The sequence below is a fragment of the Clytia hemisphaerica genome, unplaced genomic scaffold, assembly GCF_902728285.1.
Source record: "Clytia hemisphaerica strain Z4C2 unplaced genomic scaffold, Clytia hemisphaerica genome assembly, whole genome shotgun sequence".
NCBI classification, from domain to species: Eukaryota; Metazoa; Cnidaria; class Hydrozoa; order Leptothecata; family Clytiidae; genus Clytia; species Clytia hemisphaerica.
The window spans coordinates 3,248,115-3,260,969 of record NW_027103917.1 but is presented as its reverse complement, the minus strand read 5'-3'; the positions used below and the strand labels follow the sequence as shown (position 1 = coordinate 3,260,969).

The 12,855-nt window shown below is 34.1% G+C and overlaps 2 protein-coding genes across 2 annotated transcripts in view; both read left to right on the top strand.

Annotated features, from left to right (window-relative positions):
- The window catches only part of LOC136809494 (prolyl 3-hydroxylase OGFOD1-like), a 629,446-nt gene that overhangs the window by 337,611 nt on the left and 278,980 nt on the right, over positions 1-12,855 (top strand). The window lies entirely within an intron of this gene.
- LOC136809489 (RNA cytidine acetyltransferase-like) overlaps positions 7,665-12,855 on the top strand; it is a 29,855-nt gene continuing 24,664 nt past the window's right edge. Inside the window, exons 1-10 of the mRNA XM_067066027.1 lie at positions 7,665-7,721; positions 8,290-8,417; positions 8,667-8,930; positions 9,580-9,702; positions 9,933-9,994; positions 10,291-10,405; positions 10,700-10,807; positions 11,525-11,658; positions 11,984-12,077; positions 12,573-12,671. Coding sequence (XP_066922128.1) covers positions 8,310-8,417; positions 8,667-8,930; positions 9,580-9,702; positions 9,933-9,994; positions 10,291-10,405; positions 10,700-10,807; positions 11,525-11,658; positions 11,984-12,077; positions 12,573-12,671 — 1,107 coding nt within the window. The 5' untranslated portion in view covers positions 7,665-7,721; positions 8,290-8,309. The remainder of the gene's footprint in view (positions 7,722-8,289; positions 8,418-8,666; positions 8,931-9,579; positions 9,703-9,932; positions 9,995-10,290; positions 10,406-10,699; positions 10,808-11,524; positions 11,659-11,983; positions 12,078-12,572; positions 12,672-12,855) is intronic.

Here is a 12,855-nt window from a genome sequence, read left to right as displayed (position 1 = left end):
TACGAACTTACATGAACATTAAACAGGAGCCCCGGACGTAGGTCCGGGGAAAAAGTTATTTTTTTCAGACCCCAGACATTTGCCCCGGACTGTCCGGGCATAGGCAGGGTCGTCTTGCTATTTGTAGTGGTGGGGGAGAGATGTTATGTCTATTTGTACGCGAACGGTATTATATTTAGTTTGTTTCTTTTTTTCTTTTTTTTTGGAAAAATACTTTGTCTTTATCACAAAAACGTATACGTAGTAAAATCGAATATTTACATAGCTTACAGAAAAATATACAATAAATTAAAAAGCTAAGGCTATAGCCGGAGCCTGTCCCGGTATGGATCTTGATGATAAAACATGGTAGAAATGATAAGATTAGATAAAAAAATAAATAAAATTAGATATTTGCAATTGTTTCACTGACAATGGGGTTACCCTTTTCTAGTGAATCTAATAGTTCTTTCTGCGACCTACACAATCGGCTTCCTCTAATACACATAGCAACAGCGCTTATTAGGGAGAAAGAAATCTTTCTTCGCAACCATGTAACCATTAGAGAGTAGGTGATGTTCTTTTTCTCACCGAGAGTCTCTGCTAATTATATTTAGTAGCGTACGCGTATAGGATTGTATATAGTATATCGAGGGAGCTAGAATATTCCAAGATATGCTTTTACTCTTGTTTCTGAATATAAAAGCCACTGAACATAACAGCCACTCACATATCGATTTTCCCACGCTTAGCAACATTCCTACGCTATAGGGTGGGTGCGGGTTAGATCGAGTGACGCTAAGAAAATCTACTAGAGATATCAATTTTCGAGGCCCAACAGAAGTTCAAATTTTCAGAAAACTATATAAACTTTCATATTTATTATTTTTCTGGTAGCAACCTCTTCATTTGTCAAGATTCAACAAAACATCCTTGCGCCAAATTTATCTCGTTTTCACGGCATCAAGAATAAACCGGTATAGTAAAATGCTAAAGATGCTCATTACAGGTATATGTACCACAAAACCCACACTAAATTTCTGATCTAAGTAATTATTTTTTGGGCTGCCTTTATCAAGAAACTTGTTTGATGGTGCGAGGAGTCCCATGAAAAGAGTTCTTCCTGATATTTTTCAATGTCATATGTTAGATTGTTTTTTTGTCATTGCTTTTTAAAATTTTCACTTTTTTTGAATACGTACCTCAAAACCCACATTTTTATCATTGATGATATCTTTAAGTCCACTGGGTCAATCAAGGTAAAATTTTGCACCTGTACATCTAGGTAAGTTTGTTTTGGAACTATTCATAAGTTGATAAGTTAGTCTCAATAGAATTACCTATTACATCACAGAACCCACAATAGATGTACCTCAAAACCGACAAGGGAGTTTTGCAAATTATTTTCCCCTTGTTATATTTCTACCTAAAACTTTTTGACATTTGATTTTGTATTTCATATAGGTATTTTGTATGTAAAAATTAAGGATTACATGTTTTCCTAATTGTGTTGAAATGATTTTGGAAACTGCATAGACTGTTGTTATCACTCATGAAAGTTACAAAACATCACCATACATAGTTATTTATTGCAAATGACAGAAACTTTTTTACATTGTCTGGATAGCAAATCAAACTGATTTAGGCATTAATTGAAGCAAATGAAACTATTATTTACTATGAAAAGAAGCATATGAAGTTGTTGAAATTACAGTGCAATCTCCGCCATGAATATCGAAAAGCTAAAGAATCCCTTTTTAATCTGATGCAAAACAAAAATTGTGAGGCTTTTATGACTATCTTGGGAGAGATTTGGCCTAAATATGGGCAGATAAAGATACATTAGTTTCATGTGCCAAGCGGGTTGGAATAACATCAAGTGGATTGAGCGTAAACTTCATGCAGTAAGATAAGCTTGACAGAGCAGCAGCATGTATACAAGAAGAAATCCCTCCATCAACATCTACATCAACTCCAGACTCATCATGTCTCCTTCTGACAAAAGAAAAGGTTCTCGTGATTATTGGAAGGCTAAATTTGGCCAGGCTCAGTCCCTGATAGGGGAGATGGCAGAAAGAAGCATCCAACTGGAGGAAATTCCTGGGCTTCTGACAATAAAAAGGGTTAAGCCACACGAGGAAAAGAAAGCAACCACAACTACAAGGGTGACTGAGGTACACGGCTTGACGAGGGCTAAAAATGTAGCAACCAAGGTCAAAGAAATCAGGGATGAGAAACTGAAGAAGGAAACTGAAAAAGAAGAAGCAGAGAAGAGAGAGTAGATCAGAGAAACATTCATCTAATGCAAAACTCAATGTACCTGTTTGCAACAAAAATCTTTGGCTTTAGGATTAAAGCAGTGCCCAGTATTGCACTATTGCATTATCGTTCAGTTTGCAGCAAAGCTAATGTAATTTAATGGAATCAAACCACTGATAATATTACCAGCCAGCAAACAGCATTCTTCTCTAAACAATTGTTTGAGGAGGATTCGTCATCAGATGAGGAAGGTGAGGAATTTGAATCTGAAGAAAGCGAAATGTCCGAAGATGAAACTGATGATGAAAGCGAATCCAAAAACTGAAGAATTGCTGGAAAGTCCTGGCATAGCCAATAAAAGAGACTGAAGTCACTGGTAGATGGTATGCTGCCATCTACACCACTAAGAAAACAAAAAGGTTGTATATTGGTCGTTTGTTGAAGAGATTTTTAAAAGATGAAGATGGCTCTGTTGACTCAATTCAGTTGCACTGTCTAAAGCCTAAAGTTGGGAGTGGCACTGATCATGTTCAAAAATAGTGTGACATTTAGTGAACTCAAAAATATAGTATTTCTTGAATAACTTGAAAAATATTTCAAATATAACGTTGAAATTTTATATGATGATCGGTATTTACACAAAGAACATATTTTGATGAAAAAAATGGTAAAATGAGTAAAATGTGTGGTTCCAGGTCCAAATATGTCCAAATATGTATTTTGTCAGCCACCTCAAAGGAGGAAATGGTTTTTTTGAAAATGACACTTGAATCGGTAACTAGAGGTATCATATTATCTCAAAACAGATAAAAGTGCAACATTTTGAAACTGGTTGGTTTCAAAAAGCCACCAGTGTTGTCAGCCACATAAACGACTCATAGCTTATCTTGAAATATCTTGTAACCTAGTAAGCCACTTAATTTCGCTCCAAAACAATTGGAAAGGTTAATCATTCTACTTATCCTTGGTGAAAAAATAAACGGTTAGCCACCAAAAATACTCATTTTATTAACATAATTGTCAGCCAACTTTGAAAATGTCACAAAACAGGCCTTTATTTTTGAACACGATCCACTGTTCTTGAAGACACCATTAAAGGCCATTCCCATTTGAGGAAAAAAATGAACATCCCAGATTATGATTCAATTGAAAATATGTTTAACAAAGTATCAGGACTAAACCGTCTAGCTTTATTAAATATGATGTAATATATATCCATACTTTTTGTTAAGCTTTTGAGTTATGCTAAATATTATTGTTGTATTTTTGCATAGTTTTTCTTGAAAATGTGTCACAAAATTGTCTTCCAGAAGTATGTTTGTGAAATAGATAAATATTTTTGTGTTTGACATCAAAAAATTCTAAAACTTGCAATTTTTCTCATTTGTACCTCAAAACCCACAATTTAAAAATGAGTTTTTTGAGAGCAATTAAAATAAACACATTGCTTACAGTACTTAGGACTTTTTTCCTACATTTATGTTATGCCTAGAGGTAATAGAAAACGAAAGATTGATAGGTTAGTCAATAGCAAGTGACTTATCTGACCATTTTTTGAAAAAAATCAAAAATTTTGAAGTTAGATTTCTAGCGTTAAATCTTGATAAAAAAACTTTTACCCAACCAATAATGCTCAATTTTGTTTTAAATAATAAAGAAACTATTATACCAACATAATCTTAAAAAGTTATGCTAATAAAAACATTTTAGATTTTTCTAGAACTCCTGAAATGAAATTGTTGGTTTTGAGGTACCTGTGGGTTTTGTGGTACATATACCTGTATGTTAAAAAAGTTTGGGGCTTTTTTTCCTGCGTCATAACATATGCGGGTCTTGGGAACCAATCTGTGTAAAAGTCATATACATATACCAAAACCAATACTCGGAAAACAAGCGAAATGTACCAAAGCAGAAGGGGGAAGCAACTTCTCTGGCAGTGGAACATCAATACCCGAAGTGAGAAAGGAAAAAAAGGTTTTCATCGATTTTCAGTATATTTTATAATATGACGCTAAGGGTAGGGGCTGGGTAGGGGGTGGGTGGGTTTTTTAATTAGCGTGGGAAAAATCGATATGTGAGTGGCCTCTAAGGATAAATTTTTCAGCAAACACCAAATTAAATTCCCGCCAAATTAAGTTTTTTCATCCATCTGCCAAATTAAAATTCCCTCTAAAAAACTTTTTCGGCCATCCGGCAAATTAAATTTTTGCGAAAGAAATTTTCGCGGAATTTAATTTCGCGAATTTGGGCGTAATTCACAAAATTAAATTCCGCGAAACACATCAAAATGGCTAAATCGCGAAATTAAATTCCGCGAAATTCAATTTTTTGGAGGAAGAAGAAGGCGATGAAGTTTAATCATGACTTATCATAGAAACATTCATCTCTGATGTTATTATTTTGTTGTTAAAGTTTGGTAATGTGACTGAAATTGTCTTGAATGTCGATGAAAATTATGAAAAACATTTTCTCTGTAAAAAAAATTCTTTTGAAATTTCTCAATCGCGAAATTGAATTCCGTGAAACTTTTGAAATCGGCTCATTCGCGAAATTAAATTCCGCAAAATTTGTCATTTTGAAACTCTAATTCGCGAAATTAAATTCCGCGAAAATTTCTTCTCGCGAAAGTTTCTTCCCTTAAGGTAGACCTTTTTTTATTGAGGCCACCCTGTTGAATAATTATGTAGTCCAGCAAAAAAAACAATGATATAGCCATATGCATAATTATTATAATATGCATGAAACAGTAATTATGAATGGCTGTATTATTGTTTTTACGCTGGACTACATAATTATTCAACAGGGTTGCCTCTTTAAAAAAAGGTCTATTCCCGTCAAAATTTCTTCCTTTTAGTAGTTTGCAGAGTATGCACGTTTCGCTGGAGATCTTGAGTGTACAACTCGGAAAAAGTTGAGTGCAGGTGCAAAATTTGAGGCTTTCAGGTGCAAGTTCAGATGCCTTTTTGGGCAAATTCCGGAGGTATAGCTAATAGGGGCACCTTGTCCGGACCAAAATTTATCAGGTGCGTTCTTCCAGTGTGGAACTTGGTATTTCCAAATTTTTCCTCTAGTGCAGCCTTGCCATACTCTGCAAACTGGGTTTGGCAACTGACTAGGAAAATTATGCTGGATAAACAAGGGAAACTTGGGGAATTTTCTGGATAAAGTGATTTTGACTTATTTCTTCCTTTAGGGGACCCGTCCATATTTATTTTACAACGCATAACGTCAAATTGACGTTATCCTCTGTACCCTCACCCGCCCCCCACAGATAATGTCAAGCAATGTATACCAAAAGTTGAACTAATGACCTTTATTTATTTTTAAATTAAAAGCTCCACTTGGCGCTAGGTCCGTGCCGTGCTTTAGGCGTACCACCTTCTTTGCCCACTTGTGCGAGGTGGTTTGCTCGATCGCTAACAATGAAAATATGATGTAATGATATCATAGCGCGAACCAATGGGATTATGCAAGCAGCAAATTTTCATGTAATTTATACACGAATATATTTTCGACAGCTTATAAAGTATAATTGGGTTGGTGGTTACAAATATTCGCAATTTTCACAAAAAGGTATACCTTTGATTTCTTATAACGTCAAACCTAACTTTTGAAAACCCCCCCACCCCCTCATAACGTCAATTTGACGTTTTGTGTTGTCAAATGAATATGGACGACTCCCCTTAGGGTGCCATGACATCTCAGATCCCCCTCAGATCAACCAGACCCAATCAATTGAACTTGGCAAACCAATCAAACTAATCGAACTCCATTGAACGATTAAAGTTAAACCAAGTCGGACACTCACAATTTTTGAAGAAATACCTTCAACTGCTCTCACTTAGGACAATTGATCAAAACATGGGATTGTTGATATCTGGCCTGTATTTACACTTACTGTTAAATCTCTTCGACAACAAATTTGTTTTGATAACTCCACCAAGTTTATCCATCAAACTTTCTGTCATAACACTGATAGCGTGGCTTTTTTAACTTTTTTGTTTTCATTCAAAATGACCGGACGCTGATTGGAGAATTAGAGGACGCCCCCTGCCTAACCGCCTATCGCCCGCCGCCTAACCGCCTATCGCCCAATGGGATTAACAAATAACGAGTGTGTAACTTGCCGCCCGAGTGGCATGAAACGCTCCATCGTTTGACTAATTTGTTCTTCTTCGTTCCAGACACTCCCATGTATTCCATTACGGATTTTTTCTTAATTAAATTAAAAAGCCTACTCTGTGCAAAATCAAATTCGTGTATTTTATAATCCCGTTCACATTGACTCAAATTAATGACTTTGAAGGTTCGGTGAAATGGTGGCCGAATTGCCATCCTATGATTTGTCAGATAGTCCCAAGTTAGAGCAGTTGACGGTAAGAGTTCGATTTAGTTCGGTCTGTAAAAAGTTCGATTAGTTCAATGATATTCAATCCTCACCTCTTCCCTCATTTGAATAAATTTTTATCACAGCTCACGATTGCCATTTTGACAGTTCCTGGACCTAATGATTATTGTACCCAGATATTTGTCTATGCAAGTCTGGGATCAAGTGATTTAGATATACCAGGTGTCCCAGAAAAAAGTTCCGTTCTTTGAAATGAATTTTCTCGAGTTCTATGAATTTTTAAACAATCAATCCTTTTGCATTAGAAAGAGGAAGGATAAACTTAAATTTTTAGGGGTCATTTATCAAATTTGGTCAACTGTTGATCAAAAGTTAAGCTAAAATGAAAAAAATTTATTTTTGTAACTGCTCCATTGTTGAAGTAATAAAAACCTAATGAAAATATCTTTTTATGAAAAAAAGAAGTAAGATTTTAAGTGAAACAAAGAAATTTATCTGAAAAACTGAAAAATTTGATCATTCCAATGGATATTTGACTTCAATGGCTACACTGATGAAATCAGCGCTACTTTTGACTTAAGGGGTCCATGAGCCAAAACTTGAAGCTAAATTCCATAAAAAATAATTTGAAATGACCCAAATGAAATTTTTCAGCCCTTTAGAGAATTATTTCAAGCATTTTTTGTTTTCCTGTCCACTTTAAACTCTTTATTCCTGTAAAAAAGTAATAATTAGGTTATGAAATTTGATAGGTCGATTTTCAACGTTTTTTCGAGAGCATTTTCCAAAAATGAAATTTTTATTCATTACAGCATAACTTTTTATCTAGTTAACCAAATTTGATAAACGACCCCTCAGAATTTAATTTTATCCTTCCTGTTTCCAATGCAAAAGGATTGATCTTTTAAAAGTTCATAGAGCTCGAGAAAATCCACTTCAAAGAGCGGAACTTTTTTCTGGGACACCCGGTATCTGTAGTGTCAAATACTCCAAGGGGGAGCCATCCAAACTCAGATTTGCCACAAAAACGTTGACTGGACGTTTCATTTACAAACCCCCACCTCAACAAATATAGGTGCTCGTAGCAGTTTGAGTGAAAAACTTCAGATTTTCAACATTTGATCTTTGTTAGTAGGTAAGCAGCTATTTTGTAAAAAACTGAAATTCCTAATTTGTTCTAAGGCTGGATAATTGAAGCTTATTTAAGAATTCGTCAAATATGGGTTTAGTGACTTATTTCTGGAGTCATTATAAAAAGTGCAATCAAGGTTACGTGGGTTTATTTTTATTTTTTGACACTTCACCATTACTGTAGTACTATCAGAAAATCAAAAGAAAAACCCATGTGAATTTAGTTGCAACTTGAAACTTGGTAAAAGAAATCCAAAATTTCAACTAGCTCTCAAGCCGGTTTTATGGCTTTTCTGGGTTAGAAATTTTAGGATTCTGAATTTTTGGTATTGTCTACAAGATATCCAAGAATGAAGGCTTATATACAAAATTTCAAACTAACAAAATTGTCCAAAACTACTCGGTTCGTAGAGATGGCTATGGCTATGAGTTTGTAACAATTTTTCTTGTCCTTTTGAAGATCACATTAAGCATTATACTAATAATTTTGTTTATATGATTCAATGAAAAATATGCTTTTGATCTGCAAGAAATGTTGAGCATCATTTAACAATAGTTTTTTTTTTACATAGCAAAGGAATGATACATTAAAATGGTACTAAAGAAAATTGACAACAGAATCAGAGTGGTGATTGAAAATGGGGTGCAGCAGAAACATAGAACACTGTTCTTTGTTGTTGGAGACAAAGCAAGAGATCAAGTATAATACATACCCTTCTATTAACATTACACTTCCTGCTCTGAGAATAAGGACAATTTTCAAGATGTCGCCGCTTTTTTAATTCTTCAATGATTGAAATTAAACCAATGATTTTTTTTAAAGGTCTGTGCTGGCTGGAAATTTTTTGTCTGGAATTAAAATTATAGACACTGTTTTCCTCTATCATAAAATTTATTGTTAATTATAATGTATAATTGTTTTCATTGATACATCTTAAACTTTTTTAAGGTCGTTATCTTGCATCACATGCTATCAAAAGCACAGGTCAAGGCACGTCCTTCAGTCTTATGGTGTTACAAAAAAGAACTTGGATTTAGTAGTCATCGTAAAAAACGTATGAAACAGTTGCAAAAGAAAGTAAAAAGTGGATCACTTGATTTGAAGAAAGATGACCCGTTTGAGCTTTTCATTGCAGCCACATCAATCCGCTATTGTTATTACGCAGATACACATAAAATTCTTGGGAGCACTTATGGAATGCTTATATTGCAGGTGAGCCTTTTTATTTATCTATCTATCTATGTATTCAAATGATTGGCAGTAGACACAACAAGATTATATTCTTCACTCTAGGGGAGACTTTGTTTCTTTTTTCTTATGTTATGATGCAAAAACTATGCCTCATTCGTCAACAAACATAGATAATGATATTATCAGATGATTATATTGAATGAGAGGGGTGTAATTGTGCCTATTTGTAGCATATAAAGTCGCTTAACAGCATTCACAGACCAAAGTGTGGAGTAAATGTAAGATGAGTTATGCTTGACTAAGTATGACTTCAGATAATATTGAAAAAGGCGTTCAGAACGTGTAAAAGCATACACAACTTTTCTATTATAAATCTCTCTTTGAATGATTTTGACAGAGCATCAGGAAATCTCACTGTAAATTGCTTTATACTTAACAAATAACCCTAGGGGGTCGATAGGAATATAAAATTACAATTAAATGAAATGACACTAAACATAACATACCTCACACACCTAAAATATTTGGCCAGTGCAGAAGTGTAGCAATCTTATATTCTAATTGCTATTGGCATGCTATCAAATGAGATCATCATTGTAATAAGGTTACCTTCATGGTCATATAGCTGTACTAACTCCACAATAGCTAATTTAATTCAAACACTTTGCAGGATTTTGAAGCATTGACACCAAATCTTCTTGCCAGGACAGTGGAAACAATTGAAGGTGGTGGCATCGTTTGTCTCCTTTTACAAAACATGTCTTCTCTGAAGAAACTATACACCATGACAATGGTAAGGCACGGTCAAATTAGCTTTTCAACATAAAAAATTTTGTATATTACAGGTGAAATAAACTATTTTTGATAGAATATGTTTGCATGTGGTAATCATAAGTAAATTAGAAGCCATTTCTTAATGGCTTACAAATTATGATCTTAGGAGTTTTTCGTTATGTTCCATTTCTCTGTTCACTATATCACTATGTTGTATATATATTATGTTAATTGTGACTTCACTTTTAGGATGTTCATGCAAGATACCGGACAGAATCTCATCAAGAAGTTACTGGGCGATTCAATGAGAGGTTTTCGTTTTTCTCATGTGCCCTTGCATCTTTAATTCTTATTATATAATCACCTTTAATCTATTTTATTACTCCACTGATACTTTTTGAAACTGTATTCTTAGATCTTACCCTGTGGCTTATATATTTACATTATTTTATATATGCCACACCATATGATTTGTAAATCCACGTCTTTTTCAAGTATACCGTTAAAACACACACACACAAACACACAAACAAGAAAGTTCATAAAAACTTCCAACCAAAGGTCAATGTTATCTTTTGCTACTAACATTTCAATTTATTACTTTTAGGTTCATTCTCTCGCTTGCTAGTTGTAAAAATTGCCTTGTCATTGATGATCAACTAAAGATTTTACCCATCTCTTCACAAGCCAGTCAAGTATCAAGCATTGCACCCAAGTCATCGGTTTGTTTTTTTGTTCAACATTTTTTTTGGGGACAAACCACTCCTTCAAATATATTAGGGATTTCATGGTTCTATACTTTTGCGTTTTAGCTACATTTGCTGTTTATGCCCTAACAAAATCTTATAATTTGGAATGAATTGTTCTTTTTTGGTAAAACTAGAACTTAAGTGCTAAGTTATATGATACGTGAGGGGAGTTTGGGGGGCGATATTGATTATAATTTAGCTTGACAAAAATACATATGCTTAAACAGTTTCGAATCTTGCCAACATCATTTCATTATGAAATTATAGGAAGATGCAGTAACCGAGGAGGAAAAAGAATTGGGAGAACTTAAAGATTCCCTTCAAGATACACAACCTATAGGCTCCATTGTGGCCCAGTGTCGGACACTAGATCAGGTAATCACATAGGAATAAAAAGACAGTAGCATATTGTGTGGATTTGAAAATAATTGTGGTAAACTCAAATTGTTGGTATTTTGGCATCTTCTTATTAAAAAATGACTTTAACACTCAAGTTTAACAGTCAAGCGCATTTTAACAGTAGAACGCGTTTAATACTAAACACATGTGACTAAGAAAAAATCATCCTACATGCATTTAGTGTTTTTTAAAAACCGAAAATTGCCAGAAATTGCCGTTCTTGCAGATTTTCATTGGACTTTTTCCTATTTTGTTGTTTTTTCACACAAAATCATTATTGATAACAATGACCACCAAGTTGGAACTTTCTAAAATTCGCTGGAACAGCCAACTTGTTTTTGCTGTATGAAACAAAAACTTATTATGTAGTTTATAGTTTGTAACAAGCTAATTGAAACAATGGATCATTGCATCTCAAAATATCAGATAAATTTCTTGACTATTTGTTTATTTTTTCAGTCCCTATACGTTTCTTATTTTGCTTCCTTTTCTATTTCCATTCTATATTTATCATTAGGTAGGTCTAATATGCAATATGCTTGTGTGATATGTAAATACCAAGCTTGAAAATCTACCACTTGGGTTAGGACAATTTTTAACATCTTTAATATAGCCTAATAGTTTAGTATTGTAAAAACTTATAAAATAAAAAGTAATAGGCATTCTTCTCAAATGAATTCTTTCTCTTCGTAGGCAAAAGCAGTCTTGAAGTTTATTGAAGTGATCTCAGAGAAGACCTTACGAAGTACGGTTGCATTAACGGCAGCTCGTGGAAGAGGGAAATCTGCTGCTATTGGCTTGTCTCTTGCCTCTGCAGTTGCCTTTGGGTAAATCTAAGTATTTTTTTTGTCTCACTACACTCTGTTTTTAATTACCAGGAAACTCCATTTTTCGTTTTTGTGTTTTTTTTGTTCATGCATAAGTGTGATGGCTATCCCGACCCGCCAAGGACAAAATAGGGTGCAATGTCTACTTTACTTTAATCATCTTCAAATCATTAATAAGATGCACAATTAATTAATAGAATGCTGTATTTTCTTGTTAAATCTGTGCCCCAGCGCTCTTTAAAATTTTGCAAAGTCAAAGGTACGACGCTTTTAGAGACGATTTTACTACTATAATTTTGCTTTGTATATTGTGTTCTGTTAATAGGTATTCGAACATTTTTGTGACATCACCCAGTCCAGAGAATCTGAAGACTCTTTTCGAATTCATTTTCAAAGGGTTTGATGCTCTTGATTATCAGGTATACTCACTACTAAGTCTGAAAAACATTAACCGTGTCTACAATTGATGTTTTCAGACCTAGTAGTGACTTGCGTCATAAACAAAAATAAATTCTTCCCTTAAAGTACTTCTATACCAAATCACAATAAAATAGGAGTAAATGAAAAGAATTAGGAATTTGCAAGGCCCCTCAAATATTACTTTACCAAATATTCAAACTTTACTGATGAACTAGCCTATACTAGACGTCACCTGCGTTTTTTTACGCAATTAATGTCTATTCCACTTTGCGACTTTTTCGAATGTTTTCGGGCTCTAAACATTCGATTTTTGGACGTCACTTTTAACTTTCGAAGCCTGCAGTAGCAAAATAATCGAATTTGCGTCAAAGCACTTGAAAGGCTATTTTTCAAAAATCGTCAAAGTGGAACTCACTAAGAAACGAAATGAAAAATCCCGGTTTTTAGTGAGGTGCTCGCTACTGATGAACTGACTGTTTCTCTTTGCTTTTCAGGAACATATTGATTACGAAATCATCCAGTCAACTAATCCAGATTTCAATAAAGCCGTCGTACGAGTGAACATCTTTCGAGAACATAGACAAACTATACAGGTACTCTTTTAATTAAAATAAGTTACCATTCCAAATTTTTTTTTAAATGTATTTTCTAGAGTATGATTTTCAAAGTAGATCTCAGCTTACCTAAATGGTAAAAATATAGTCATGGGGTAAATGTCTTTCTTAGCAGCAAGCACTGATCTCTAATTACTTGACTGGATTGGGCTTAGTATATAAA